General features: G+C 40.9%; 2 protein-coding genes across 2 annotated transcripts in view; one reads left to right on the top strand and one right to left on the bottom strand.

Annotated features, from left to right (window-relative positions):
- FAM184B (family with sequence similarity 184 member B) overlaps positions 1 to 20,316 on the top strand; it is a 73,617-nt gene extending 53,301 nt beyond the window's left edge. Inside the window, exons 8-18 of the mRNA XM_067530314.1 lie at positions 3,583 to 3,689; positions 4,327 to 4,459; positions 5,418 to 5,630; positions 6,885 to 7,038; positions 9,641 to 9,753; positions 10,984 to 11,165; positions 15,240 to 15,386; positions 16,920 to 17,037; positions 17,595 to 17,699; positions 18,801 to 19,003; positions 19,416 to 20,316. Coding sequence (XP_067386415.1) covers positions 3,583 to 3,689; positions 4,327 to 4,459; positions 5,418 to 5,630; positions 6,885 to 7,038; positions 9,641 to 9,753; positions 10,984 to 11,165; positions 15,240 to 15,386; positions 16,920 to 17,037; positions 17,595 to 17,699; positions 18,801 to 19,003; positions 19,416 to 19,506 — 1,566 coding nt within the window. The 3' untranslated portion in view covers positions 19,507 to 20,316. The remainder of the gene's footprint in view (positions 1 to 3,582; positions 3,690 to 4,326; positions 4,460 to 5,417; positions 5,631 to 6,884; positions 7,039 to 9,640; positions 9,754 to 10,983; positions 11,166 to 15,239; positions 15,387 to 16,919; positions 17,038 to 17,594; positions 17,700 to 18,800; positions 19,004 to 19,415) is intronic.
- A 934-nt stretch (positions 20,317 to 21,250) lies between these two features.
- On the bottom strand, positions 21,251 to 26,727 carry MED28 (mediator complex subunit 28). Its single transcript, XM_067530332.1, has 4 exons — positions 26,553 to 26,727; positions 26,147 to 26,213; positions 24,357 to 24,469; positions 21,251 to 23,726 (listed from the first exon to the last, which is right to left on the bottom strand). The coding sequence occupies exons 1-4, from the start codon at positions 26,694 to 26,696 to the stop codon at positions 23,529 to 23,531; spliced, it is 522 nt and encodes a 173-aa protein (XP_067386433.1). The 5' UTR covers positions 26,697 to 26,727; the 3' UTR covers positions 21,251 to 23,528.
- Positions 26,728 to 27,543: the final 816 nt, after the last annotated feature.

Raw genomic sequence — 27,543 nt, forward strand, 5'->3', positions numbered from 1 at the left:
AATACAAAAGTGTCACAGCACTCTGTTACTGAAAAGTTGCTTCCTTTCTCATTTTTACCAGATAATTATAAAATAAATCAATTGGAATATAAATATTGTACTTACATTTCAGTGTATAGTGTATGGAGCAGTATAAACAAGTCGTATGAAATTTTAGTTTGTACTGATTTCGCTAGTGCTTTTTATGTAGCCTGTTGTAAAACTAGGCAAATGTCTAGATGAGTTGATATACCCCTTGGAAGACTTCTGCGTACCTCCTCTGCCGCCAGCAGATAGTCCTGCTCAGCTAGCCTCTGAAATCTTTTCATTGAGATGAATATTACATGAGCTCCTGCTAAAGTCATGGCTCAGGTCACCAGACAGCACTTGGTGTGGTTTGAGTTACGCTGGGGTTTGGACATTTTGAGATGGCAGGGCAGGAATCCGCTGGAGCAAGTTGTCAGCACAGTTCCTGCGCACAAAAGAGGAGGAGGTTAAACGCTGTTCAAGGGAACAGAAACATTAGGTAACTTCTGGCCCACAGAGACCAAGTGGGAGGGAACTGAGGAGGCTGAAAGGCAGGAACATACAGACAGGAAATTGTGGGAGTGACACTGGAGGACTATGTTGTCTCAAAGGTGGTTCACCATGTCATTGCTACACCCACATCACGAAGTGGGCAGGTACGTAGGCGGGTCAGATGGTAACACACAGGTATGCTTCCTCATGTTCCATAGCCCCTAGATGCATGTCCAAGGGCTTCCAGTGTGAATGCTAGGGCAGAAACCTTGACACGTGTGTAAACCCATTAGTGTAGACATACCCTGTGTTATTTGGAAGGCTAATTTTATCAGCATCAGCAATAGCAGTAACTAGAAACTTCAGTAAGTGCTGTCTTTCCATTACACGTGGTAAAACAGCTGTGACTGCCACAGGTCATAAGTCACAAAAAATGTGTTGGTTTCATCTTAGGCCCAAGTGGCCAGTTGGGCTAATTACAGAATTTGACCTGAGTAGCCATCTCTTTTTCAGTGAGACTTGAGGCTAAAATAGCAGCGGTGAGGGAAGGTGGGTGCAGTTGGCAGGTGGATGAAGGATGCTTGCCCAGTATTTGCCTGCACTAGGTGTGCTTGTAGCCATTGTAGTTAGTCACTTAGAACATTACATAAAAATGTGTAAATATATAAATAAAAATCACCCCATATCAATTAATAATAAAGGGTGATCCTGTATACAGTTACTCATGCAGGTAGTCCTTATTCATGCAAGCACTTCCCTTGCACTCAGTTGGACTACATGAGTGGGTGAAGACTAGTCACATGAATAAATGTCTGCAGGATTGGGCCCATACTCTGTGCAGAGCCTGGTGTGTAGAGCTCTCCCACTGACGTTGTGACTAATAAGCGATCCACTGAGGATCAGGCCCTCAGTCTTGAGCTGTATTTCTGAAATGCAGCTCTTTGCCCCAAGCGTTCTATTTTTTGGCTGATTTTGTCATATGGGATCTTTTATATCAAAAGGCTATTTTTTTTGACTATGCTCATTGTTCACTCAACATGATGCATGCTGTTTTTACTCCTTTTTACAAATGTGCAGATAGACATATTCTTAGATGTGGTGCATTAAATTTACATTTGATCTTAATAAGCACATATTTTATGGAGATAAACGAAACTGAATGCTTATGCCAGCGGTCTTTCTTAGTCCTCGCAAAATAGAATTTATATAATTTTGCCAATAGATGGCACTAAATGTATTGCAGATTAACTATGTGTAGAGTGTTTATTCCTGCCAGAGTGATTTTAACTGTACATGCACAACTTGTGCTTTTTGCCATGATTCCACAAGCACACTAGATGGAGCTAGTTTAGTTTCTATATACATTAAGTAACAAGTCTCAGTATAACTAGTAGCGTGTGATTTTTATTATTTTATTTTATTTTTTTTGTGATGGGTGCACCTGTCCTTTGGAAATTAGACTGAGACTTCCAGAGGGGTAGCTGTGTTAGTCTGTTTTCAGCAAAACGACGAGAGTTCTGTGGCACCTTAAAGACTAACAAATTTATTTGGGCATAAGCTTTCGTGGGCAGAAACCCACTTTGTCAGATGCATGATTTGGAAACTTCAGTTAGGTAGGTATATATACACAAGCTTATGCCCTAATAAATGTGTTAGTCTTTAAAGTGCCACTGAACTCTCATTGATAGACTGAGACTACCACCTGACTTTGCATAGGCCACCCAGATGGTTCATGTAGACTGCCAGATTGTAACTTTCTTTCGCTACTGAGCTCAGCTTGATTTGAGCTGTCAAACTATGTGTAAAGCTCCAATATCCACTTCCAGCCCCCCGATCCAATCCACACCCTGAGCCTCCCAGGATGAATATTTGAAAGATGTGGCAGTGGTATAGACCTGGCCACACATCAGAGATTTGAATTTGCTACCAACTTTCTCTATGCATTTAATGAATGGTGAGTAGAGGAAGTATGATATATATATATATATATATATATAAATCCTCAGGGTTGATTCAATTTTCCTGTTAGGTAAGCTTTTTGTTCTTGGCAGCCCTGTTAGAGAGCTTTTTTTAGCAAGGCTTACCGCTGTTTGCAGACTTCTGTCGTATCTTAAGTACAAACACTGTAATGCATTCATGGACACAAATGGCCGTGTTCACCAGCTAAACTGCTACACATGCCGCATCAGTGATGAAGCTGAGGAATTAAGCAATCCAAACCATGGACTTCTACTGCTTGAGCTAACGGAGGATCCACACTACCTGTATTACTGCTAAGACTTCAGTCCTTTGTGAAACAGCTACTAGACGGGGATCAAATATATGATCAGAGTTGATAATATATCCCACAAGGGCAGTGGGACAAATTCACACAAGCCACTATAACATTCTTTTCTCACCGTTGTCCTGTTAATCCAAGCTCATCCTTGAATGCCTGAGTCTCACAGGAGAATCAGAGCCAACAAACAGCCACACATTTATAGGCAACGGGTGCCTAAATGGTGGATTTGAAACTCCTGTGAGCCTCAGACACTCAAGGACAAACATTGCCTAAGTGGAGGGAATATAGCATACTGGTTTGCACTTAGGAGCACCAATGCTGTACCCAGGAACTGAATGGGTACAGACTTAGTCCCTTTTTTGGCCGGCCTATAGCGGATATAAAATCATACACAGCTAAGGGACAGATTTGACTCAGGTGCTAGAGACCTGTGGTGTTGGAGCAGAAGTTTCTGTCTGGGTTTTGTCCCCAGTGAGTTTTGTCCCCAGTGCTGCAAATTCATGGCCATGGCAGATTTATTACCACATGCTTCGTGTGAACATCACATACACCGAAACAAAGACTACCCCTCTTTTATTTTACTCAAAGCAGTAAACAGTACACACAACCCAATACCAGCCCTGCCATTTATATGCAAAGTTCCTTCACATCCTCTTTTGATTGTTTTGCAGGGGAAAGAAATTTGAACAAAAATTACAAATAGCAAATTAAAGTAACATTACGATGGAAATAAAGAGGTTGTGTTTAAGCTGCAGGTATCTCTAACAGCAAGCTTCATATTTGCCTTTTTCTTTTAATCCCAGGATCCATTTCTGCAGCAGAAAGACAGGTCTAAACTGCAGAGAGAAAGGGGCAAATGTCAAGAGCCCTTAAGAGCACAGGCAGGGACCAGAAATGAAGACAAGCCACGGTACAGTGTAATCAGAGGGCTTCAGTTATAAAGTGATTTGGAATTTAGGTTTTAATTGGAGTATGTTAATGGAGACAGTGGAGTGGAATGTCCTGGGACCCTGTGAGCTGCACCCCTTCAGAAGTTGGAGAGGTTCTGTGTTGAACCCGGGAAGGATAAGGGCACACTGAGTACTTGGGAGCAGGGCCATGTGTGTCTGGGAATGGGGAGAAGTCAAGTAAAGCCACTGGGATAGTGCTCAGCCCCCGGAGGCAGCACTGGGAGAGGCAGCACACTGAGACCCTGGGAGAAACTGTGCATGGAATCTGTGGCGTGGCATGACAGGGTGGTCTTGCATTGTTCATTAGCACCTCCCTCTGGCCAGTGCAGGCAGGAATGACTGCCACAAGTGCAAAACAGCTGCAGACTATAAGCAGCTAATAAAGCTTTTCCATTTGTAATTAGCTGAGGTAAACATAGAAAACTCACGCGACACCGAAGCAGAGTAAAATGAGCACCCAGTAGCATGGAGACAGGCAGTAAACCTGCAGTTCAACCAATCTGGAAATGTGTTTATCACGTTAAGTAAATGACAAGGATACAGGTTTGTTGGCCTGCGAGGCTCTCCCTTTAACAACATGGACTCTGTTTCTTTAAGGCTGCAAAGTGCACGTGTCCCCAGAAGGGAAGACCGACAGCCTTCTCGCACTTCTTTACAGAAAGAGAAGGCAAAAGACGTAAAGGCTTTGCAGGAGGAATGGCACAATCAAAAGGCGGATTTACAAGCTCAGGTACAGTGACAAAACCCTTAGTGGCGTTACACGGTAAATGTGCTCCTTGGCTCATGAGATATCTGCAGAAGTTAATTTTGTCATGGCAGCTTTTAGGAAAATTCTGTCGCTGGTTATTTAGAAAATGTAGCAATTTTTAAAAAGGGAATGTGCACACACGAAATGGCCCCATTGCCCCCAAAAGAGAAATCTGTAATTCTAGTTACTCTTATGGTAAATATTATTTCTTCTGTATTTATCTGCTAGAGTGAGAGAGGGAAAGCACAAAACTAGGGTGTGATGCACAGAACTCCCAATACTGTTAATTGGAGTTTTGCACTAGACACTTCATCTACCATTTTGTAAGTGGACCCTTCAATGTCACAACTCAAATACCACTGTAACTGTGCTCTTCATTATTATGCAGCCTGGACAATGCGCTACTCACATGAGCAGGAGATGAGTTGGGAAGATAAGAGCTCAAACCTCTGATTCTTTATTTTTTTTAGTAAATTACTTGATGGGGTATAACATGGTGTGTGGAAAAAAGAGAGTAATGTTTCATTATATTCTTTCTGGGAGGGTATTAGCATCTCTGTGGAGCCCGGAGAACTGCTCAGTTTTCCACCAATCTAACACCTCCATCCCCAAGCTGTTCTATTGCACCCACCATTCTTCAAGCTGGCCATGATTTTCAGAACAAGATAAGCAAGAACCATCACCCCTGAGAGAAATAAGGGGTTCTCCTCCACCAGAAAATGAATGTCTTATTGTTTTCATAGAGCATCACACATTCATAACACATAGTAAAACTGAACACGGTTTCTTCAGATGAGTCTGTTTTGATGCTGCTAAGTCGTTTGTACAGTACATAGCACAATGGGGTCCTTACTAGGGCTCTTAGACACTGTGGTAATATAAATAATAGTTGATGATGATAACAGTTAACCACATCCCAGTAACTGTAACATTGTTGAAGGTTGCTCAGCTGAAGCAAACTTTAGACCAACAAGCAAATAACTTCAAAGAATCTCTGAAAGAGCAGATGCTACAGTCCAGCAACGAAAAAGAGAAGCTTTTGCAGGATCTTCAAGACACCATTAAACAAAGTCAGAATGTTAAAGTACAGCTGGAGGCATCACATCAGAGAGCCCTACAAATGCTAGAGAAAAGCAAAAATCAGGAACTCAAGGTAGTTTTGTACTAGTGGTGGTGGTGATTTTTATTTTCTTACTTGGTTCAGACTTAAATCATCTTAGGGTAACTATAAGCTGAGAGGTGATTGTCTAAATTCAGATATTTCCAATTATCCTAAAGATAGGTCATTATTATTTCACGTAACAGACTACCCTGCACTTCTGATAGCTCATGGCCCTGCATTTGTGCTTTATTTATGTCAGTGCTTGAATACAGATCACACTGTGAATGAAATGTTTTAATAGGAATTACCTGAGCCTGGCCTCAAAAATAAGCAGAAATTCCTAAGAAATATATATTTTAAAGTATATTTTAATAGGACTCTGACTTTTTCTTGTTCATCTGTAACTCATTTCTACATAGAATACTTTAAAGTATAATAAAATTATTATATATAACAATGTGTGTAGATTAAAGAATGTGTAAAAAAAATCAGTTATATAAGTGTAAAAACCACTGCTTTTAAATGCTTGTGCAGATTTACCTCATTGAAAAAATAATAATCAAGGTTCATACTGTGTATTGTCCTAAAGGAGGTTTCCATTCAAGAAAAAGGTAAATTTTAAAATATCCATGTGATTGTGACATTGAGTGCATATCCATATTGCACATCTGCGGTAAATTACCCTTCTCATTATATATGATATAACCAACCCAGGAGGAATTTAACTTAGACCATCTGTTTACAAATTCAGAACCAAATTCTGCTTTGGACACTTGGGAAACCACAATGAAGTCAGTCAGGTGGCACAGATCTAAGATAGGGCAGGATTTGGCCCTCAGAATGTCCCAATCATATAGTGCCATATCCTGCAGACTAGACTCAGTCAAGATTTCACTGACAATAGTAGTTTTTTGGGTTTTTTCTCCCCCAAATATTGACCAAATAAGGACTGCAGGTTTTGGCCAATATATACCAATAACATTGAGGCCTTACTAGAAGCTGAAGAAAATTTACCTTTCTAATGACCAATAGTACAAACTTCAACATTTGTGTTTCACAGCTGATACAAACATTGAGAACCTCTCAAATTCTAATATAAGAGGTCTGGAAAACTTCTTCTTTCCCTTTGTTACTTGGTTTAATTTTTTCTTGTGTCTTCTGCTAATCCTGTTTAATGAAATATCACATTTGGTGATGGCGAGAATTAAATATGCTGTGCGTATGAAGGGTCTGATGCATCCTTGCATTAAAGCGGGAATAACAAAGTGGTGAATTAGGCCCTTCATATATTTATCTTGGCTGCAGGAGGCAGAAGAACATTTGAAGAAGAAATTCGATGACAGCATCAAAATCCAGCATCAGTCTCACAGACTGGAAGTACAAGCCTTGGAAGAGAAGGCAAAGAAAGCATTACAGAGTGAACGTGAATTGATCCAAAAACAACAAGCTGCCTTGAGAGGTATAGCAAGCCATATGTCACACAGATCTTCCTACTTTATTATGATTTGAGAACTACCCTGGTCATTCTGTGGATTCCCTGTTCCATGCTCTGTGAACCCAACTCTTTGTTAGCCTCCTGCTGTATTTCTTGAAGTTTTAGCCATACATACTTATTGTTAGTATAGGTCCTAGTTGTCAGTGGCCTGTTTAACAAAGCTGCCTTCACAGTCACATTGCTAAGTACATGATAGCTGGAATTTGTGGGATTTCCTTTGTTTCTTTACATCAGGTCAAGTGTATCCCACTGAGTTCTACGATGCTTCCAATGGCAGCTTTTATCTTATAGCTGTGCTCTGCAAGTACCTCAGTCTAAAATGCTCAGGTCTAGAGGGAGCATGGCATGGTGGAATCTGTGGTCTCTTTGCACAACACCTTAAAGTTAAGAGACTTCAATTTGCTCCACTTTCTGCAAATTAGGCATATCCCCTAGGTTCATGGCAAATTGCCATCATAGCCCTCACTTGAGTAAAGTTTGTATATCCCTGATTACACTTTAGTCTCTTTTATTTTTGTAAATTTTTTTGCAGTTGTTTCAGTCTTAATTGTTTTTAGCCAGTGAGATTTTTCTGATACTAGGTCATAAGTGAAGTGTTTGGGTTTTTTTCATCTGGCCAAAAAGTGACCATTTAGTTGTTTATTGTGTGAAATCATAAGAAAAAGCAATATATTTTATTGTATAATGAAATTATATAGACCCATTTAACAATACCTAACTAATAGCATAAAGCCATTAAAAAATGGACATTGGACATATGGGTAGAAATTCACCCTTGTGCAAAGGGCTGCCACAGGCCTACACACCTTGGTCTCAAATTATAGGTGAGACAAAGTGGTGAATAGGTCTCTTGATGGCCCTCTGTACAGTGGTGAATTTCACCCATAGGTGAAAGGGAAGTCGGAGAACAGGTGAAATCAGTAGGAGTACTCAAATGTTAGGAGATAAGAACAGGCTTTGCTGAACAAGAACCAAAATGAGGAATCAAGCCTCTGTGAAGTTAAAACTACTTATTCATTTGCAAAAATATGAAAAATGTGGTGCTAGAAAAACCAGCTTTTCACTTGATGTTGGTAGCTGACTGTACAGAAAAGAAAACTTGGGAAGTCAGGAGTGTGTGTAAGAACCTTATAGGAGATTCTAATTTGGTTACTAAGGAGGTAGTAAATTAAAAGAAAAAGGATCCATCTTTACCATTCCCTAAGAAGCGTTCTTTTTCCTCTTGTATTTCTAACCACTGAATTGATGATCAAGTTTCAGACTAGTCAAGCTCACTCAAGGGAGCTTTCTTGCTGAAAAAAGAATAATGTGAATATTCTTAAAGATACCAGCCCCTGAGATCAAATATAAATTTAAGCCTTAGGCAATTTAAGATTAAAAGATTAATATTTCATTTACTTTCCAGGTTATGATGTCAAGGTACCCTAAAAACGAACTATAACAATAATATATTCTGTATAAATACCTAAACTAAATTTTAGGGAACTGTCCATAGATTTACATGCTGGTTGACTTTGTTTTAGTGTAATGTACACAGAAATATCTCTCTTAATGTACCTCTCCAATATGAAGTAAAACAAAAAATAGGCCAAATTCTACCCACTGATGCAACACCGTTGTTTTTTAAGGGTTTCAAATTAATTGAATTGGCTTGCAAGGTTTTAATGGATTTATTAACATTTACTATTAATACATTTGTAAAGCCTTACACATTCATACGGAGGATTCTGTGTTTCGTCTCCTGAGATGCCAAAGGACTGTCTGTGGTGCAGTACAGCATTCCTGTAGTGCTCAGTGATACAGGCATCCTCCTGCCCCAATCTGCCCCCAGGCCTGCTCCCCTTATTCCTCCTATATCAGGGCCTAGGGTTGATATAGAGCAGGGGTAGTCAACAGGCCAACTGCAGGCCAAATCCAGACTGCCAGATGCTTTTGAACAGACCCTGAAATCTTTTTATTTACTTATTATTATAATTATTTGTTATTATTATTTTCTTGGGAGTCTGGACCTTGACTATACCTTGACCAAGAAATTTGGACCTTGACAAAAAATAGTTAACTACCCCGATATAGAGCCATTTACCTCAGCTCTATAGTGCTCCTACACCAGAGGAATTCTCTCCCAACCAGCTGTGGCTCCTTTATAGCCCTCTATGCACCACTAGTATTACATACAGGGGATGGGGCAGGTACACCCATAGATTTTAAGGCCAGAAGAGACCACTGTGATCATCAATATGAACTGTTGTAAAACATAAGTTATAGAACCTCACCCACTGATTCCTGCTTGAAGTCCTTATTGTGGAAGCACAATAACTTGTGGTTATTATTTATCAGATGCCGTGTGCCACTAGAGCCAACAGGCTCATCTTTTACAGTGTGTGGGGGTACTTCCTGCTCTTTCCAGTCTTATTAAATGGACTGAATGGTGGAAAAATTGAGTGTTAAGGCAAAACTTAACGCTTTAACTTCTTCACCTCCCATTGCAAAAGTGGATGTGTGCACTGCCTTATGTATGGCCTCTTATCTCCTTCAGTCCTGATAAATCTTTTGTTGTTGTTGCTAGAAACTCTGTGGATGGAGCTGTCTGAGCAACACGCATCCTGCATCAGTCAAAAAAAACAATTGGAAGAACTCCAGCTGGAGCTGAAGAATGTGAGAGCACTGAAGAAGCAACAGGCAAGCTTCTGATCCTTACTTCATCGACATATAGGGTCACTGATCAGATGCTGAAAACTGTTTTAGGTTTTAAATGACAGTATTCCTGTTTAGAAGCAGATGGGGTCTCCTTCCCTTCACAGTCATAAGGCATTAGCACTTTTATCAGCATTTTACTTGGGTGGGCGGATTTGTGTTCCATGGAGCTTTTTGAGAGTACAATTTACAACAGAAATAAACATTCAACCAAACAATCACGAATTTCAACATTCATTGCATATGTCAGTGGCAACTGGGAAGTTATGCACTCACATTTGTTATTGTAAATCCACAAGCCTGTATCAGGAGCTAATTGAATATGACCGGTACCAGTCCATGAAATGTGCAGCATTCTGACTAGGAGTCTGTGTAGCTTTCCTCTCATATTCAATGAGAAACTTTATAAAGTGGGTCTGCCCCCTTTCTAGTGTTTGGTATTGCACAGAGATTCATGTGTTTAAAAGTATTTGCTCCTTGTTCTCCCTTACGTACAGTGTGCTCAAAATTTTCAGACATGGGTGCCTACCGATAGATACCTAAAATAAGTGGCCTGATTTTCAGAAGCACAGCGCGCCCAAGAGTACCTTTGATTTTAATGGTTGCTGCAGGTGTGCAGCTCCTCTAAAATTTAGGACAATTACTGATGTTTAATGGTAGATGCCTAACTATGGATTTAGGAACCTAACTTTCAGCATCTAGGTTTGAAAAATTATACCTGTGTGTGCATGTGTGAGATTTTATTAGGGGATGTGTGTATATATATACATTTTAGAACCCACTCACTTGATTATATTATAGCCAGTTAATTTCTCATTATATTCAGTTACTGTGTAGACTTATTCATGCAATGCAGTTTCCTGGCACTTTTAAAAAGGGCCTGACCACTGAAGTTGGTTCACTGAAAGTATTCCTAAAATCTATTTGAATGTTTTCTGTTGTTTTGACTCATATCCGTAAACTTTCTTCGGTGGTGATGGTAGTTGTGGTGGAGTTTTATTTCCGGCAGTTTGCTAGGAACAGAGAACATAGTCCTGAATGGCCAGATTTGAAAGTGACAGGATAATGTCTGTACTATATAAACGGTGCTGTACATTATAAACTTTGTGTTTCAGTTGTTTTATTCACAATTGAACTCTCGATCATGATAGCCTTTGAGAACCTCTGAATATTTAACCGGCAGATAAAAATAGCTAAATGTGGCCTTTTTCTTAGGAAGGAAGTAACCAAAACCAGATTACATTTCTTAATGAGGACCTGGAGAAATGTCAGAATCAGATTGCTGGGATCAAGAAAGAGAATTTGCTTCCAAAGGATACAATGGAACTGTTCAGTACGGAAGTGGACTTACACAAGCAAGAGCCTACACAGCTTCAGGACAGAGAGAAGCAGCACAGGTTTGCCTTATATTACTACCCTTCACAAGTGCCTCAGCGGGTCAACATATTGCTGACATCAATATTCCTCCAATTGCTGTGAGAGATCTAACTTTGTCCGTCCTAAAGAGAATTATATTTTAGGCTCAGAGCTTTTCAAAAACGGTCTTGACTTTTTGCAGTTCCTTATAGTCCAACCACAATTCCCCTTCCCTGATGCATTGAAAATATTGGTGTTTTCTGCTCAATCACATCTAAATACATGACACAGAAATGTGTTCTTTGTAGCCACGCAGGAGTGATCCAGAGAACACTATTTACTTTCACATTATAATGAAGGGAAACTAAAGGTTGACCGATCCAAAACTTGTCTTACCCCATGCTCTGAACACTGAATTCATTGTAAATGTCTGATTGAGAAGTAGTATCAGCCTTCCAAAATGAGAACTTAAAAAACAATTTCTGCTCTTCAGCTAGGAATCAACCATTAGACATCCCAAGGACTGCTTTGGAATGGTACTTGAAGTGATCCCTGTATATATAGGCCTCAGTTATGGTTGAGAGAACCAGGACAGCACTGGGGAAGGGATGTGCCAGTAGCTATTGGCATTGTGCGTGTAGGAGCAGGCAATATGCCTCCTGGGGCACAGGGAGGAGCACACTCACTGGTGAACATGGCAACACTGATGGAAAAGGTGTAGTGTGCGTTCCCTCAGCATAGCCACAAGCTAGTTTGCAGGGGCAATAGAGCACAGGATCATGGCCCAGATGTACCCCACTGGGGCACTGGATGCTGCTGCAGTGCTTGCAGTCTCACCACCTTTGCACACAAGGGGTGCAGGCTATCTCCTGCTCTAGAGCATACGGGGTTCCCTGTGCTGGTGCAGCCATCATTTGCCTCATAGTTTGTAAAGTTTTTTGGATGCTTTGGGATTGTTGGATGTGGGGAACTACCTGAGCATCTCTCAGCGTTGCTACTGTTGTAATAAAAATGAGGAGAGACTGAGGGATCTAGAGTTACATTTTCAAAAAGCTTCTCCACTGGTACAGAATGCATGTCCATAATTACTCAATTTGGGCATCAGCCACTGGACAGGCCCTTTAAAAATATGGCCAGTATAGGCTAGAACAAGAACTCAGGGAACATAATGAGTTTCTCAATACCTTCAGGATTGCCTGAGTAACTGTTGGCCTTTACCAGTCAGTCAGTAACTAATTAACGAATGGGAATGAATCCTCTTCTCACGCCATTTTGGAAGGTTACTTGAAGGTGACTTCAAAGTCAAGTATTAAAAAGAACTTTGAAACAAGATCAACAGAAAGAAATGCAAACCACAGAGTCTAATTTCACCAGCGCTTCCAGTTACCTTGGAGGTATTTAGAACTTGTGTTCGTGAAGGAAATAGTTATTCACATTCTCAGAAGATGATAGGAAAAAGGAACAATGACTTGAAGCTAAAAAAGGAAAAATGCAGGTTAGATATAAGGGGAAAAGTTCAAGGGGTAAAAATTCTCAACAGCGAAAGCACGAGGGTGGTAGGATACGGGAATTGGATCAAGTGACCTCGTTACTCAATGCCTGATTCACAAATACAAAGGAGGCTTCACAGCAATATGCTCTACTACTCCAGATGCAATTATCTGGCTTAGCCATCTGAATGTAAAATGATAGTTGTTGCTCTACATTTACAGCAGTCATACAAAGAAGAATTACAGTAGGTATTCAAGATTAGGGTAGATAAGCCATTAGTAGAAATGATGTAGGGAGCACTCTTGCAGAGTTCAGGGAGTAAGCCTGGATGGCTCAAATGATCATTGCTGATCATAATATAAGTTATTTACTTTCAACCCCTTGCTAACTCATAGAATGGATCAGACAAGGAATTGGTAGCATGGCATGAGGTCCAGTGCATGAGGTCACCGGCACCCTGGCTTTGCTTTTTGCAGATCACACATTGGAGGAGCTGGGAGTTGAATCCTTGTTTGGGAACGGTAGTAATAGTATTTTAAAATTTAAGGTGCCATATGTACATGTGAGAGTTTGGCCTGACAACTTTGATACTGTTCCTTTAAGGGCATTGACTCTCCCCTCTCTTTTTCTGCAAGTTGTTATCTCAGTTGGAATTACCAACTGATGACTGTTGTAACCTGCAGTCACCTCTCATGCAAGTTGGGGGGTGGGACAGGACAGGCCCACCTCAAAGAGGAGAGAGATTTGTACACACCAGGTTTTTGTAATTCCTGTTATTGAAAGTTTTAATTGCTAAGCAGCAGAGCATATTCTCCTAGAACTGGGGTAATGAAATAAGATTTCCAGGGTATCCTAAAAACGTTAGTATAAAAATCATGATAACAAATAGCCACACTTGTAAAAAAGTGTTAAGGTGTCATGGGCCACACTTGTAAAAAATGGCCTGAATTTTTAGCTCATAATTAAATTGTGCCACCAGGTGCCTTTAAAATGTGGTGCTGTCATAGGTACTGGAACTCAGGGTGTTGCCACAGCCCCTGGTGTGAAGTAGTAATAAGAACCCAAATAGATGGTTTCCACCTTCAGCATCCCCACTATAAAAATTGTTCCAGCACTACTGGGTGCTGTGTGTTAGAGGAGTTGAAAAATGTGTGACAGTCTGTCTTGCTCAAAGGGATCATTTACAGCCTTAGTGACATTTATAGTATTAGTCCCACAATCTTGATGTCAAACCAAGTGTAAAGTATTTCTCATAAGGTACTATGGCCAAATGCAGTGTCAAAGATCTTCATCTTAAATTCCCAGACACCTCAATCAATTAAAGCTAAATACTGTTAACAGGAAATTCAAAAAATATATTATTGTCACTTTCAACCTCAAGACTGACTGTTGTCCATGGTCCTTAGTGTTTCTCTGGTGCTTCAAGCCAACCACAGCCATAATGCCAACAGCATCAACTGGGCTGGGACCCCTTTGAACAAGAATGCAACTCGGCCAAAGCTCAAATGCCTGTAACCCAAAGGATCATTTGCTTCTTCTCAGAACAGCTTGCCATCCCCATGCCCTGGAGATTCATGCAGTAGGGTCCAGCTTTAAATTCTAGTGGAAGTTCCTGTAGTCTTATCTATAGTTATGGAGTCCTTTAACTAATTACTCAGTCCAGGGAGAGGGTTTACACCTACTTTAATCTGTGATAGTTCAGCCCCAAAATCAACTACAGTAGAGAAGTTATCAATAGAAGGGGAATCCCATGTTACATAACAGAAACTATACAGAGCTCTTCCAGTAAAACTGGTTGGTTAATAAAAACAAAAACAAAAAATACACATCCTGCAGTGTGGTAAAGGAGAGAGAGAGACCAATACAGAACACATAGTATTTGCATTACTCACACCATGCCTTGCAAAAAACAAGAAGTGCTAGTCATCATCTTCACCACCATCCTGGTACCCCAAGGTACACAGGTTGGGATATAGCTTTTAGAAAGTGTTACGCTGATACCCCACTGGGGTTCACACATTTATGAAGATTTTAACCACCTTTTCCTTGTATGAACTTCCATAGTCCACTACTTTTGGGGGTGGCCTGTTTTTCATAGGCTAACTCATTAGTTCTCTATATACTCATTAACATTTATATCGCCTTGTCACCATAGTAACAAGAATTTACCTTAAGGAAGTCTATAACATTTCACCCCAGCTATTAACTTCTTCTCCAAACTCAGCAGTTATTTTCAAAACATCAGCATATTGCACAGACACAAGCTCAGCAAGTTTATTATTAATTTACTTATGCTAAATTATCTTTATATCTAGCTTATCCTAAAGCCTAATTTGGCTAAGCTTAATATCTTACAAGCCTGAGGCTTGTAGGCCCTATGTTATAATATTAATTATTATATTTCACCTCCCTATTCTAAGTATTCCTGGTATCTTTTATCCTTGGCTACACGCCACAGGAGCCCATTCATCAGTGGGTTCTTCATATGAGCTATGCTGAGTTAATCCCCTCCCTAGCCACTAACGTACTCTAAAAAAATCAGAGCCCTTAACAGTATTTACCCGACTAACTACTGAATGTTCAAACATGTGAGAATTAAATAATTTTGAACACCATTTTGACAGGCTACCGGAAGAAGACCTCAAAGTCGAACATAAAAAAGAACTAGACATCTTGAAACAAGATCATCGTAAGGAAATCCAGAACATGGTATCTAATTTCAGCAGTGCTCAGGCCCATCTGCAAGCAAAGATTGTCTCCCTAGAAACCGAGTAAGTGATTTCAATAAGACACAGCTGCTGTAAGGACGTTTTACTATATCAGTGATAAGTATTAATTATTGTTAATTATTATTTTCGTTACATATGGGCGGAATATTTTAAGTGTTGGAATAACAGTGTATTGTATTGCTATTTCCCAGGCACTAAAACAAGGCACAAATACATTCTAATAAAGCATAGATATTCTTGACAGTGCAAATCTATACAAACATAATCAGAACCAGTAAATTATACCATGCACTATTGCATTTATGCACATCATCAGTTTTCTAACTCTAAAATAATCTACATTGTGGGATGATCCCATAGGCCCTGATCCTGCAAACACTTACACATGCTTAACTTCAAGGGAACTACATACATGAGTAAAGTTAAGCTTGTGCATAAGTGTTTTTAGGATAGGGACCAAAGTGTGTATGACAGAGGATAAACCATGTACTTGCTGAAGCAGCATGTTCTAGTGGTCAGATTCAAGGGACTAAGAGTCAGGAGACCCAGATTCTGTTCCCAGCTCTGGGTCAAGGCTCTTATACTCTGTGCCTCAGTTTCCCCATTTCACAAATATGGGGGATACCCCTTGGAAAACTGCTTTGACTCTTTAGAGGAAAGGTGCTCTGTAACTGGAATAGATTAATAATTATTAGATAATTATTACCAATTTTGATGTATAAATGTTAAAAAGGCACCTGTCTGAAACAACAGGCGATCCTGACATAAGTTAAAAAACCAAAATCACTATTACCTAAACCCACAACAGCCAATGAAACTCAATCCTCACCAAAACTCCCCACCCGCATACACAAACAGACTCTATCAAACCCCTCCCCTCTGCTAAAGCCTAAATAAAGAAATGCACCTTGCACCATGCCCTGAAGGTCAGCCACTCTGGGCTATTTCAGACAACGTGGAGAGCTGATTCCAAAACTGAGGGCCCCTCATGAAGAACCTTATGCTCCCAGCCATCTCTCTTTTAAGTCAGGTGCCTCCACCAATCACAGCTCTGGTAGAGGGGCACTCTTTCGAGTAGGCAGTCCCAAGCCATTGATTCTGTTTTATCTGAGTGCTGAGATACCCAAATCCAGCTGGTGAGGCTGGCGGCATCATCTCTCTTGAAAAACAAAATAAAATACTGAGCAATGCATTATAGAGAATGTATCACCACTGAGTCGCTTACAAATGTAGCTTAGATGGATTTAGGCCCAAATCCTGCCTGGGGAATGGCTAGCACAGACCCTCTGCTCCTGTGCAGAGTCCTACTGACAACTATAATTTGGATACAACTAGTGTATAGGATTGACTTCAACTGAACTTTGACCAGGAGCGGAGGGCGCATCCATGCTGAACATGTGCATTTGCTTCACCACAGCCCTCTTTTTAAAAATATACAGTTTTTTCAGGGGAGACCTGACTATTTTCCTGGATTTCAGGGGTGGGGTTTATGATGGGCCAAAGAGAGAGAAACCTGGTCTAAACTCTTGAAAGAAGTTGTTTCCTGATGTTTGCATTTTTTTTTACTTGACACAGACTTAAAGAATTAGAAGAGAAACCAAGAAAGCGAGAGTCCAGGCCAGAAGATATGCACCTTATAGGCTGCTTGCAAAATAAATTAAGTGAGAGAGAAGAGATTATCAAACAACTGACAGTGAGCATTCCTTGGTGGATGTGTACTGTATAATGTGTGTGCTGTTACTGAAGTCAGTGGCAAAACTTCCATTGCCTGCTATGGTACAGGATCAAGCTCTTAATGAATCGAGCTGGTATACCAGCAGAGTATTAATGATAAACCTGAGATGTCAGGCCCATACACTATTTTAAGTACACTCCTGCCCCTTTCCATAGCAGCTTTTCAGAGGAATGAGGTCACTTACTTGACTTGCCAAGACTAAGACATTCTTTAGTAGTAATATGAGAGGGGAAAACATTCCCTTTCCTAAATGTAAACCCCATCCTGCTAACGTGATAGTGAAACTACTTAAAAGTATTGCAATAAGCCTTTCAGTCGTTCAATAGAGTCTTTCTAATTGCCCAGGCCCAGTGCTTAGGCCCAGTTTGTAAGTAACAATTTCAATTATACTGAGAGGCCCCATCCACTCGTCATTTCACACAACTCTTTAGGTGATTGTTCTCTTGCTGCTCTGGGCCATTCTGAACATTGTATACTTACATACCAAGGACACACATGGTTTTATTTCCCTTCAGGAGGGAAGAAAATTTCAGCATGTGCTATTACCCAGCACTGAATCTCATCAGAATAGATCCTTTTCTTTCACCTCTACTCCAGGATGTTTAACTCCTTCCATGAAGGTAAGACAAACAGTTCAATTAAACTAGCCAGTCATGTTGCATTGTTATTATATAAACACATATATGTGCTGAGATTCCCTGGGGAGGAATGTACAATTAGCTGAATAGAAATTAATTTGTATTCTTCGGTACTTCAGCTAATTGATTCCTAATATTTCAGCCACCATACTGCTGCTTTACAGGAGAAGTATAATATTCCATAATGCGAGCTAACCTAGAACCAGTTGATGAAGATCATGTAAATTCGAAATAAGTGTATTCATGCAGATATGAGAGAGTCTGTTTAGAGATAAGAGCCTGATCTTGTGCTAGCATAAGGGCTATTTCTTGCATATCACTAGGAACTGGCCACTCTATCTCACCTACAGTGAACAAGTAGGCTGAATCCATGACTACACCACCTGTGCAGTCTGTTCTCCCCTGCTCAACCTTCACCAACTCTTCCATACAGTATCCACTACTGCTAGCATGGAAGGAAAAGGGGGCATGATGGTGGAGGAAAAAGGGAGGCCCAGTGGCTAAGGACACTGACATGCTGTTCAATTCAAAAGGTCTGTATGGCAGCTACTGTAGCTGTAGACCAGGAGTGACTGCACATGTGCAGCAGCATAGCCAGTACTGAAGGATTGCCACCAGTGGCTGTAGTGAAAGCGAGTGTCTATTTCAAGCAGTGGCTGTACTTGTTGTCAAAGCCACTTAGACCCCCAGAGCTATTGTCAGCAGATCTGGAGATCTCTGCCACAACTCTGATAGCTTCACACTCTAGCAATTTTCAAATCAAGTGAACCAACTGCTTGGGAAGGACACCACCCACCTCTGACCCCTGGGCCCCTGCAGCCAGTTTCAACTGAGCGTGGAGAGATTTTAATTTAAATGTTATGGCCAGAATTTTCAAAAGTGGCTAATAATTTTGGGAGCATCCATCTTTGGGTGACCAACATGAGACACCCAGATTACCCACAACAATCACTAAAAACCATGGAATTGGTTCAGAGATGAATCTGGCCCATACTGTCTTCGAATAAACCTATTTAATATATAGAGTACCATCTGTGTATAAGAATGTGTGCATAATATACATGTCTGTTTCAACACTAAAAGCAGAAGAAACTGAACGAGGTGCCAAGCCGTGTTGTCAGTGTTCCGAATTTAGCCTCCTACGCCAAGAACTTTTTAAGCTGTGACTTGAGATCCAAGAGAAATGCTCCTCCAATAGCAAAATCTACAAGCTTAGACCAGAGTGCTGGCTGCACCAGGGCCAGCTATCAATCAGCGCAATCCTCAGACATTAGCCATGCCACAAGGTAAAGGTACACTTTGTAGAAACTTTATTATGATTTAATTAGTATTAAGATTTTTAAAGCACCCAGATAATGCTAGATACCTTAAAGGGGGGGGGGGGGAGGCACAGTTTCTGATGCTGCAGTGAGCTCCATTGTATGCAAATTTCTGCACACACACACAGAGCTCACTATAGGATCTGGACCATTGTTTCTGGCTGGAAGAGCTTGCAACTGAAATTCAATAAGGCACAAGGGATACTGGTGAGGCTTGCATCTGGCCTCTTCCAGCTCACATGGGCACATCCATCCCGTGTATAGTAGTTCAAGTATTTTTGGTTATTTCTAGAACTTGAGCAACAAAGTAGTTCCTTAAAAAAATTTTCAGAGTTTTAATAAACATTCAAGTAATGGTGATATTTGTCTTTTTGCACAGGACAAAAGGCAACGAAGCACCCAAAAGCAAAGATGACCAGAAACAAGACCCTAGACATCAGGAATGGTTTACTAAATACTTTTCATTCTAAAACCAGTTATTTCCAGAGTACCCAGAATGATAACAGAATTTCACATTCCTGGGAAATGTTTAATTAGGGTACTGACTGGGGAAAAAAATGTTTGAGTTGCACACAGCTTACTAGGAATCTAAGTGTACTTGGCATCCAGATATTATGGGATTAGAGGGTGGGTGCCTTACAACCTTTTGTAAAAATGAAGGCAGGTTAGGTGAAAAATTATGGGTATATTGTCATTCCAATAGCCAGAAGGCGCACAGGAAGAGTCCTTCATATCAAGATAAGAAACCTTTCAGAGTCATATAGGCAGAGTGCTGAAGTTGTTCCCCATTGACTCCTGGCCCTGTCTGGTTCTGTTAAGACACCTTAATTTTATTTTATGCTTGTTTTAGGATAACTCATATGTGGTTCCATATTTATTATATCCTACGCTTTTTCCCCTTTTGGGGGAAATAATTGAGAGGAATTACTCTTAGCAGGTGTTTGTTTAATCTGACAGTTTGTTTCAAATTTGTTGTATAGTGTACAGTGTACCACCAGAGACATTGTCTATATAGCAGGGTGCTTTAGCATTAATATAATTAGAATTAGGAAGTATCCCTTTTGCTATTGTATAGTCAGCTTATTACATGATACTAGTATACTCACGTCATTCTCATTAAATATATTTAAAGATCAGTCTGAGAAATTCAGGATAAAATTCATCTATGAATATTAATAAAATATTTGCTAACAGATCAAATTCATGTTTTACACTCTAATTCATTCTGCAGAATTTTGAACCAGACTGTGCATAATTCATAAAGTTTCAAGTTTATGAAAGATGTCTATTCAGTACATTTCATCCCTGTGTATCTTCAGTATGCCTACCTCTATAACATCTAAGCACCAGGTACATCAATCCACAGGGTGGACCAGTTTATCCACATCTTACACTGCTTTCTTCAGTGGGTCATTCTTGATTGTTGGTCTTCAGGACAGATGTTGCTCATCATTCTGAGGGAAGGTTTGCATAAAGAAATGTGCATCTTACAGTAAATCACTTCCCTGAAGCATAGCTGTGTCTCATGTGAACTCAGAAAGCAAAGAATTCCACATCTCAGGGCCTACTATTGAGACACCCAGCCTCTGGGATTTCTGCTCTGTCAGCCTACTGTTCTTTGGAAACAAGTAGTTTGGTTCCAAAAGGGACTCAAGACACTTCAGTTTCAGGACCACATATTTGATAACAAAAGGAGGAAATTACAGAAGGGCTATTTACTCTGTTCTGTGTTTGTACAGCAGCTAGCACAGTACTGTCCTGATTCATGAGTAGGGCTCCTAGGTTAGGCTATAACACTAAGAGTCAAATTAATAAAATGGTGTGCAGGAAGCAAGCCTGAGAAATATCTCTGTCTCTGACAGAGTGATAACTCAAATAATTATACCATTTTCAGGACCACGTTTCATATAGAATCTAGTTTCCTATGACCAAACTGAAGGACTTAATAGGTATGGTTCTGATCTATGTAAAGCTACATGAATTGTTCATTATGAACAATTAAATTAATTTTGTTTATGGACAATATGCAAGATGTTATTCTCAGCTATTTATTCATTAATTTCCTAAGCTAATGATTGAGCTGCAAATAATTCATGTACAATTCATTGTGAATATTCTAGGTCCATGCTATGCTTGTTTGTAACAAGTCACATGGTATTTCCAGTGCTGGATTGTGTCACTTGCAATGAAAATGACAAAAGCCTGAATTTGAACTTCATGTTCAAAACTCACATTTAATTAATTTAAAGTTTGCTTTGAACAAATATTGAAACATTTAAACTAAAACTGTCTCCATGATCAAAGCTCACTTACAATATTTAGAGAAAAACAAACAAGATGTACATGTACACAGGAAAAGCCAATATGTTAAACACTCAAATTAACATTCACACATCTTTATGCAATACTCACCCAGCTCTAGACACTTCAGGTTACCAAGTGTTAATCCAGACCCAGTCCAGTGCCCCTCTCAGCCATAGTCTGTTGTGAGAGAACCCAGCCACTAGGTCCCTGGGTTGTTTTTAGCCTCTGAAGCCTGAATAAAGCCCAGCCACTGCCCCAGCCTTTGAGGTCCCATGGCACTCCCTCTGACTTGTAACTTCTCCTGAGAGCTGGAATGTGCGGACTAGCCCCTGGCCTCAGTGCTAACATTTCAGACTCTCTCCTAGCTTAAAATCATCCTCTCCCAGAAGCCCAGCAAATGTAAGAGTTTTCCAGTTTACAGGTTAACTCTCTGAGGAGGCATGTGGTAAGTGTAAAGCATAACAGACACTGCACATACCACTGGTCTTTTATTTAACAGCTGAAGCACAACAGAGTATAGATCATATAGAAAAACAAGTGTTCTAACTGCAGTGTCCCTCACTTCTTCACGCTTCCCTTGGGAGCCCCTGAGACCATCTGTTCAGGAAGGCAGGCAGGTCTCCTGCCTTATGAGGCTTCTACATGCTGGATTGCTTCTCCCTCGAACTGGAGAAAAATGCCCCCCCCCTCAGTAAAGCAGCTCCTGCCCTTTTATAACTTTCAGTCCCCTTTGTCAGGTGACATCCTCCTCAGGTGATCAGATGCCTAGACAGATTAGCTTGAGCTAATTTAAAAAGAAACCATTATGGAACCCAGCCCTGCATTCACAGCAATCAGTGGGAGTTTGTTACAGGCTTCCTTTGTGACAGCCTGCCCATTCCTGATGTAAAAATAGGTAGCAGTTCCTACAGGAAAATGGGGAACTTCAAGTACTGTCCAAGAAGATGGCTTCCTTAAGTAGTGGTTTGAGGAGAAGGTTTGAGAGAACATTTAGTTCCAGAAGTTGGAGTTGTTTCTCCTAGGTTGCAACTTCTTTCCACCTGCAGCACAGTGAATTTAAACCTATTCTTTAAAGTGAGTTTGAATTTACATTCTTTCCTACAGCAACGCTTTCAGAGCACATTGGCAAGCACAGAATAGACAGGCTCTCTGGTTCCCTCACTTAAAATGTCTCAGCTAATTAGCCACATGGTATGCAATCAGACAGTACTTTTCCACTGGCTTTGCAGTTCAACTGCAGCAGCCTGAAACTGGTAAGACTTAATTTCAAGCCACTTGAGCTAAATCTGCTTTAATGAGGAAAGCCAACAATGTACTCCCAAGCTGCCAAACCCTTAAACTGAGTGGGTATGGTTTCAGGAGGAAAAGAAGGCACTATACATTTGTAGAAACAGGCCAGGAGAAGGTTAGGAAATACCAGGCATTATGCTTTAGATGGAGGGGACATGGGAAATACTAACTACACCTCCATCCCTTTCCAACAGGAAGCTCTCCTACAAGATTTTAAAAGCATCAGATACCAGAACATTTTCCTCTTGGCACCATCATCCGATCAGCTCTTTCTGACCATGTCTACACTAGGGAAAGCGATGTATTTTTGACACATGTTTAAAATACATCTTTTTTTCCTCCACAAGTGAAGGCAAGTGCCTATGCCACACATAGCGGTAGTGCTCAAGAGAAAATCCTTGCTTTAATTTATTTGACCAATCAATCTCGGCAAGAAGAAGCCTGCACTATTTCTCCAGAATCATAGGGAACACTCACAGTGAAGTCTGTATAAGGCTACACTTGAGATGAACAAATAAGCTCTGCAAGTACTTCTATATTAGTAATTCCTTACCTGGACTTTAGCTAAGTTAAGGCTGCTCCATCGGTTTACCAAGTAATAGCATGGGTTTTCAGTAAATTCTAGGAAAGTGTACAACATACACAGAAAATATACCTGGAGCATTTGTTCAGTTTGAATATAAAAACAATCCATACCTTGATAAAAGTTAAAAAACCTACAGATTCTTCCCCATTTACTTTATGCTTAGTTGTGTCCCACCTGTTACGTAGTAAAAAATACTATTTATTTTTATACTACAAATTACAGCACAGATTATACAAGGTAGAAAGATCAATATTCCAGTTCACTTTAAGTTTAAATACTACTCAAAGATCTAAATTCAATCATCTTTCTTAATCACGTTTGCTTCATGGGTGCAGGAATATTAGCAGAGGCCTGTTCAAGATAAGCTAATGGTCCTTGAGGCATTTCTGCAGGTTTTTTGTGTTGCACATTCATGTCTTCTAGAACCTGCTGCCAGTGACGCAGTTTACCCAAATGCTTCTGAATTAGTGCTTCCTTCCTCTGTAATTCATTTTTCAATTCTGAAACATCCTGTAGTGGATAGACATCTTGAATTAGTAAATTAATTGTTTTTGTTTTCATTGTAAAAAGACCACATTATAAAGTAATTTAAACTGTTACAGTTCTTATGAAACAATGGACAATTCTCAGAGTGAAAACAACATACTATGAGCTGTGGCTGAACTGGACACAGAATAATTTGGCTACTCCCTACCATGGAGATATACATTCTATTTGAGTGTACCAGGTGAGCTCTACCAAATTTACAGTGACAGGGCAATAGGACAACTAACAAACTCAGCCATGTCTGTTCTATACTGTACTGCACCTACTTGTACCTTTAGATTCTAGGACTGGAAAGAGGCCTGTTTGTTTTGCACAGCATGCTTGTAGTAAAGCACTACATACATTTATGTAGCTATATAAATAATAATGGTATGTCAGTTAAAATGGGAATAATTTAAAAAATCCAGTGGTTGCAGATGGGGAAGGAAATGTTTCACTGAACAAAAACTAAATTTCTTGATCAAATATACCACTTGTCTCAGATTCTCTGTACTATCATGGAACAAAAGAAATATAACCTTAGTCTTAAGAGTAAGGAACAAATTACAGTTCTCACAGGTAAAGTAACTAGATAAAAATATGGTAACCTCCTACCTCTTTAATAACTAGCTCTGGTTTCTGGACAGACAGATGTAATCTTTTTTGTAGGAAAAAACATTCAGTTTGTCTTGCAACATCCAAAAATTTCTGGATACATTGATCAACACCTAAAATATAGAAATATAACAAGATTTGAACGATAAAGAAACGAAAGACCAGATTAGTTTAACAACATCCATAGAAGGAAATTAGTTAATGGACAAAGAAACTAATGTACAAGTAGCTGGGTATTCAGTATTTAAAAACTAATCCATAGCGTTTTTCAAAAGATATTTGAAAAAGTAAATCCAAAAACTTGACTGTAAATTTTTGTATTTTAGTGGCCTGTATTTATAAAATCCAAAGTCCCTAAATAATGAAAAGTAAATTGACTAAACATGTCAATGGACTATCCTCCCCCCACCCCCAGACCTTTACTTCTGCATGTTCTAAAATGCATGCCTCTTTTTGAATAGTAACCAGGTTACAATCAGTATTCTATAAGATGTGGAAGAGAATATGGTCACTTCCAGTTTCACTGCAAAGGAGTAATTAAAATTTCTCTAATGACAAAGGGCCTCAAAAACCAAGTATACAAATATATACAAAATCACTTCTATGGGTTTTGAACGCAAATACATGAAATAAGATTTCAGTGTATTCCTGTGCCGCAAGGTTAATACACAAAACCCCATAGTAACGTTCAGGCGAACAGTACTCAAAATTGCATCACAATTAATATTTATTAATGCCTCTTATTAAAATGTTTAGTCATCCAGTACAAAAGTTCTCTTCATTGCAGCACAGTCCATAAGCATAACCTGATATCTGAAAAGAGAACAAGGAGCTAGAGTTTTCAAAAGCTTGTAAATCACTGTCAAAAACGGGACTTCAGCTCTTAAATCCCTCTGATTTTCATGCTCCAAAATAACTTTTGAAAATTGTATCCAGGGGCTTTTTCTACTTCATACATAACTATAAGCTAATATAAATGACAGGGATTGCAGAATTAGATGTTGGCTGCTAAGCTGCCATTGCATGTGAAGAACAGCTATGCATTATAATAGATTTCTCCCAGTCACATACCTTTGAGTGCAAAAGATTTTTAAAAGGGATACTGTCAAGGTAGGCACAATCCAAGTTCTCCTTTCCCCCCCTCATCTTGTTGCTCAGGCACTGTAATTCATATGCTTTTCCATTTCCAAAAGCTTTAGTGGGATTCTCTCTCCCACTACTAGCTATCTATAATACTCCTGAACAACTCCTTAAGGCCTTGTCTACACTAGGGACATTTTTAAAAAATTCTCACCACTGTTAGCACTGGTTCAGCTGAACTGGAGTTAGCCACATTTGGATCCCTACCACAGACAACACATCAGCTGCTGCTACCAACTCTGCTAAGCACCTGGGGCAGATTTACAAAAGTGCCTACTGCCTAACTCAGGAAGTTAGGAGTCTTTGAAAATCCTACTAGGCACATGCAAGCCTAAATACCATTAAAAATCTGGCCCTATGTCTATCAGACCAATTTTAATATTGGCACAGGATTTAGAACAGTGGTGGCAGACCCTGAGCTCTCTCCACTACTGCTCCAAATTAGCATAGATCAGTGGAGCTCAAAAGGTATTAACAGTGGCATATTTTTGACCAATTCCCTGGTGTAGGCTGGCCCTGTCAGTGCACAGGTTCCTGAAACTATGTGCAGGAAATTAAAAGGTATGTACTTTAAAAATAATTAGCGATAACTTAACAGCATCTTTCGTAACGAACCCATCCGCCAGATCAAAACAGCGGCACGCTCTTACCAGTTCGAATTTCTTCTTGATCCGTACCATTCACGTAGTCCTGACTCACCAGGGAAGCAAAGCAAGCCTGGATGACCGGGAAGACAGAGATGCTTGGTTTAAGAGGAAACACAGGGCACATTATGCACAGGTCAAGGACGGACTGACAGACAGACACTACCAGACAGCCTCCCCTTGTCAACAGCCCTCGTGGAAAGGCAAGCGTGGGCCAGGGAGAGAGGCAGAAAGTCAGCGCAGGATGCTTCACTCCCCCAACTCCACGACCCTGCAATGCCTCCCCCAGCTCGGGACTAGGGCTACCCCAGCCCCGCCGCCTCCTGAAGCACGAGCGTCCCTGCCACTGCCACCGCCACCCGCGACAGCCCCAGCTGCCTCCCCCGCCTCCAGGCCCTGAGCCCCTGCAGACCTCAAAGGACGCTTCGAGCTCGTCCACCAGCGTGCTGTTTGCGTTGCGCGGGCCCGCGGGGGCCGGGAGCAGACCCGGAGGCAGCGGAGGGGGAGGCGGCCCCTGCGGCTGGTTTGTAAACATCCCGCTCAGAGCCGCCGCCATGACACGCGGGCTCGACAGCAAACTACTGCGCCCGCGCGGGAAGCGGCGCCGAATGCCGGCGGGCGGGGCTCAGGGGTGGGCGTGGCCCGTTGCGTTGCCGGCGACAGCGAGCGCGCGTCACCGGCCGTGGATCGCTGAGTGCCGCGTCTGCACACCCACACGTTACTGTTCCCTAATCCCCTCCCCCTCCCCCTCCCGCCAGGCTAGACGGCAGCAGCTGCTGGCTCAGTCGCAGCCAGCCCGCCTCGCGCGGCTGCAGACAGGAACGAAGACCCAGCCCTGAGCCTGCGGGCGCGCTGCTCCGAACCGAGCCAGCGAGCTGTGAGCGCGTGCCTGCCTCTCCGTTGAGAGAGAGAACAGCTCGCTGCCGCCGGCTGGCCTCCGGACGCCCCCGGGCAGCAAGTGACTTTCCCGCCAGGCTCGGGTTACGCACGCAGGCTGTGCCTCAGGGCAACCTTAGCTGCGTTGCATCTCATCATCCAGCTGGGGTACAAGTCTCCCCGTTTTTCCTTCAGTGACCGTGTCTTGGCGTCACTGAGTCACCAACACAACCCCCAGCAGCTTAGTTCTCAGAAGAGTGAAGCTACAGTGCAGCTTCTATCCTCATATGCCTGTACTCCATCAGAGGAAAAAGCCCCTTTCTTAGCATCTCTGATCATAGCCTTTTTCTCCTTAGGCTACAGCTGGTTGATGTTTAAATTGGGTAAAAGTATATTTTGATTTTGATTTTTAATCTGTGCTGCCTTTTCACTGTCAAAAAAAATTTAAGGATTTAATGTTACAGCAGGTGAAAAAAAAGTGCTAATAGTTAAGGATCATATGGAATTCGCAGTAGGTGCTGAGAGAT

Source organism: Emydura macquarii, unplaced genomic scaffold, assembly GCF_026122565.2.
Source record: "Emydura macquarii macquarii isolate MOO-44397 ecotype Brisbane River unplaced genomic scaffold, CSIRO-AGI_Emac_v2 contig_3062, whole genome shotgun sequence".
Taxonomy (NCBI): Eukaryota; Metazoa; Chordata; order Testudines; family Chelidae; genus Emydura; species Emydura macquarii.

Coding starts and splice junctions, on each gene's coding strand:
- MED28 (XM_067530332.1), bottom strand. CDS start 26,696: ATGGCGGCGGCTCTGAGCGGGATGTTTACAAACCAGCCGCAGGGGCCG. Junction 24,470..26,146: donor TCAAGAAGAAATTCGAACTG/GTAAGAGCGTGC, acceptor TCTATATTTTAG/GTGTTGATCAATGTATCCAG. Junction 23,727..24,356: donor CAGAGCTAGTTATTAAAGAG/GTAGGAGGTTAC, acceptor TATCCACTACAG/GATGTTTCAGAATTGAAAAA.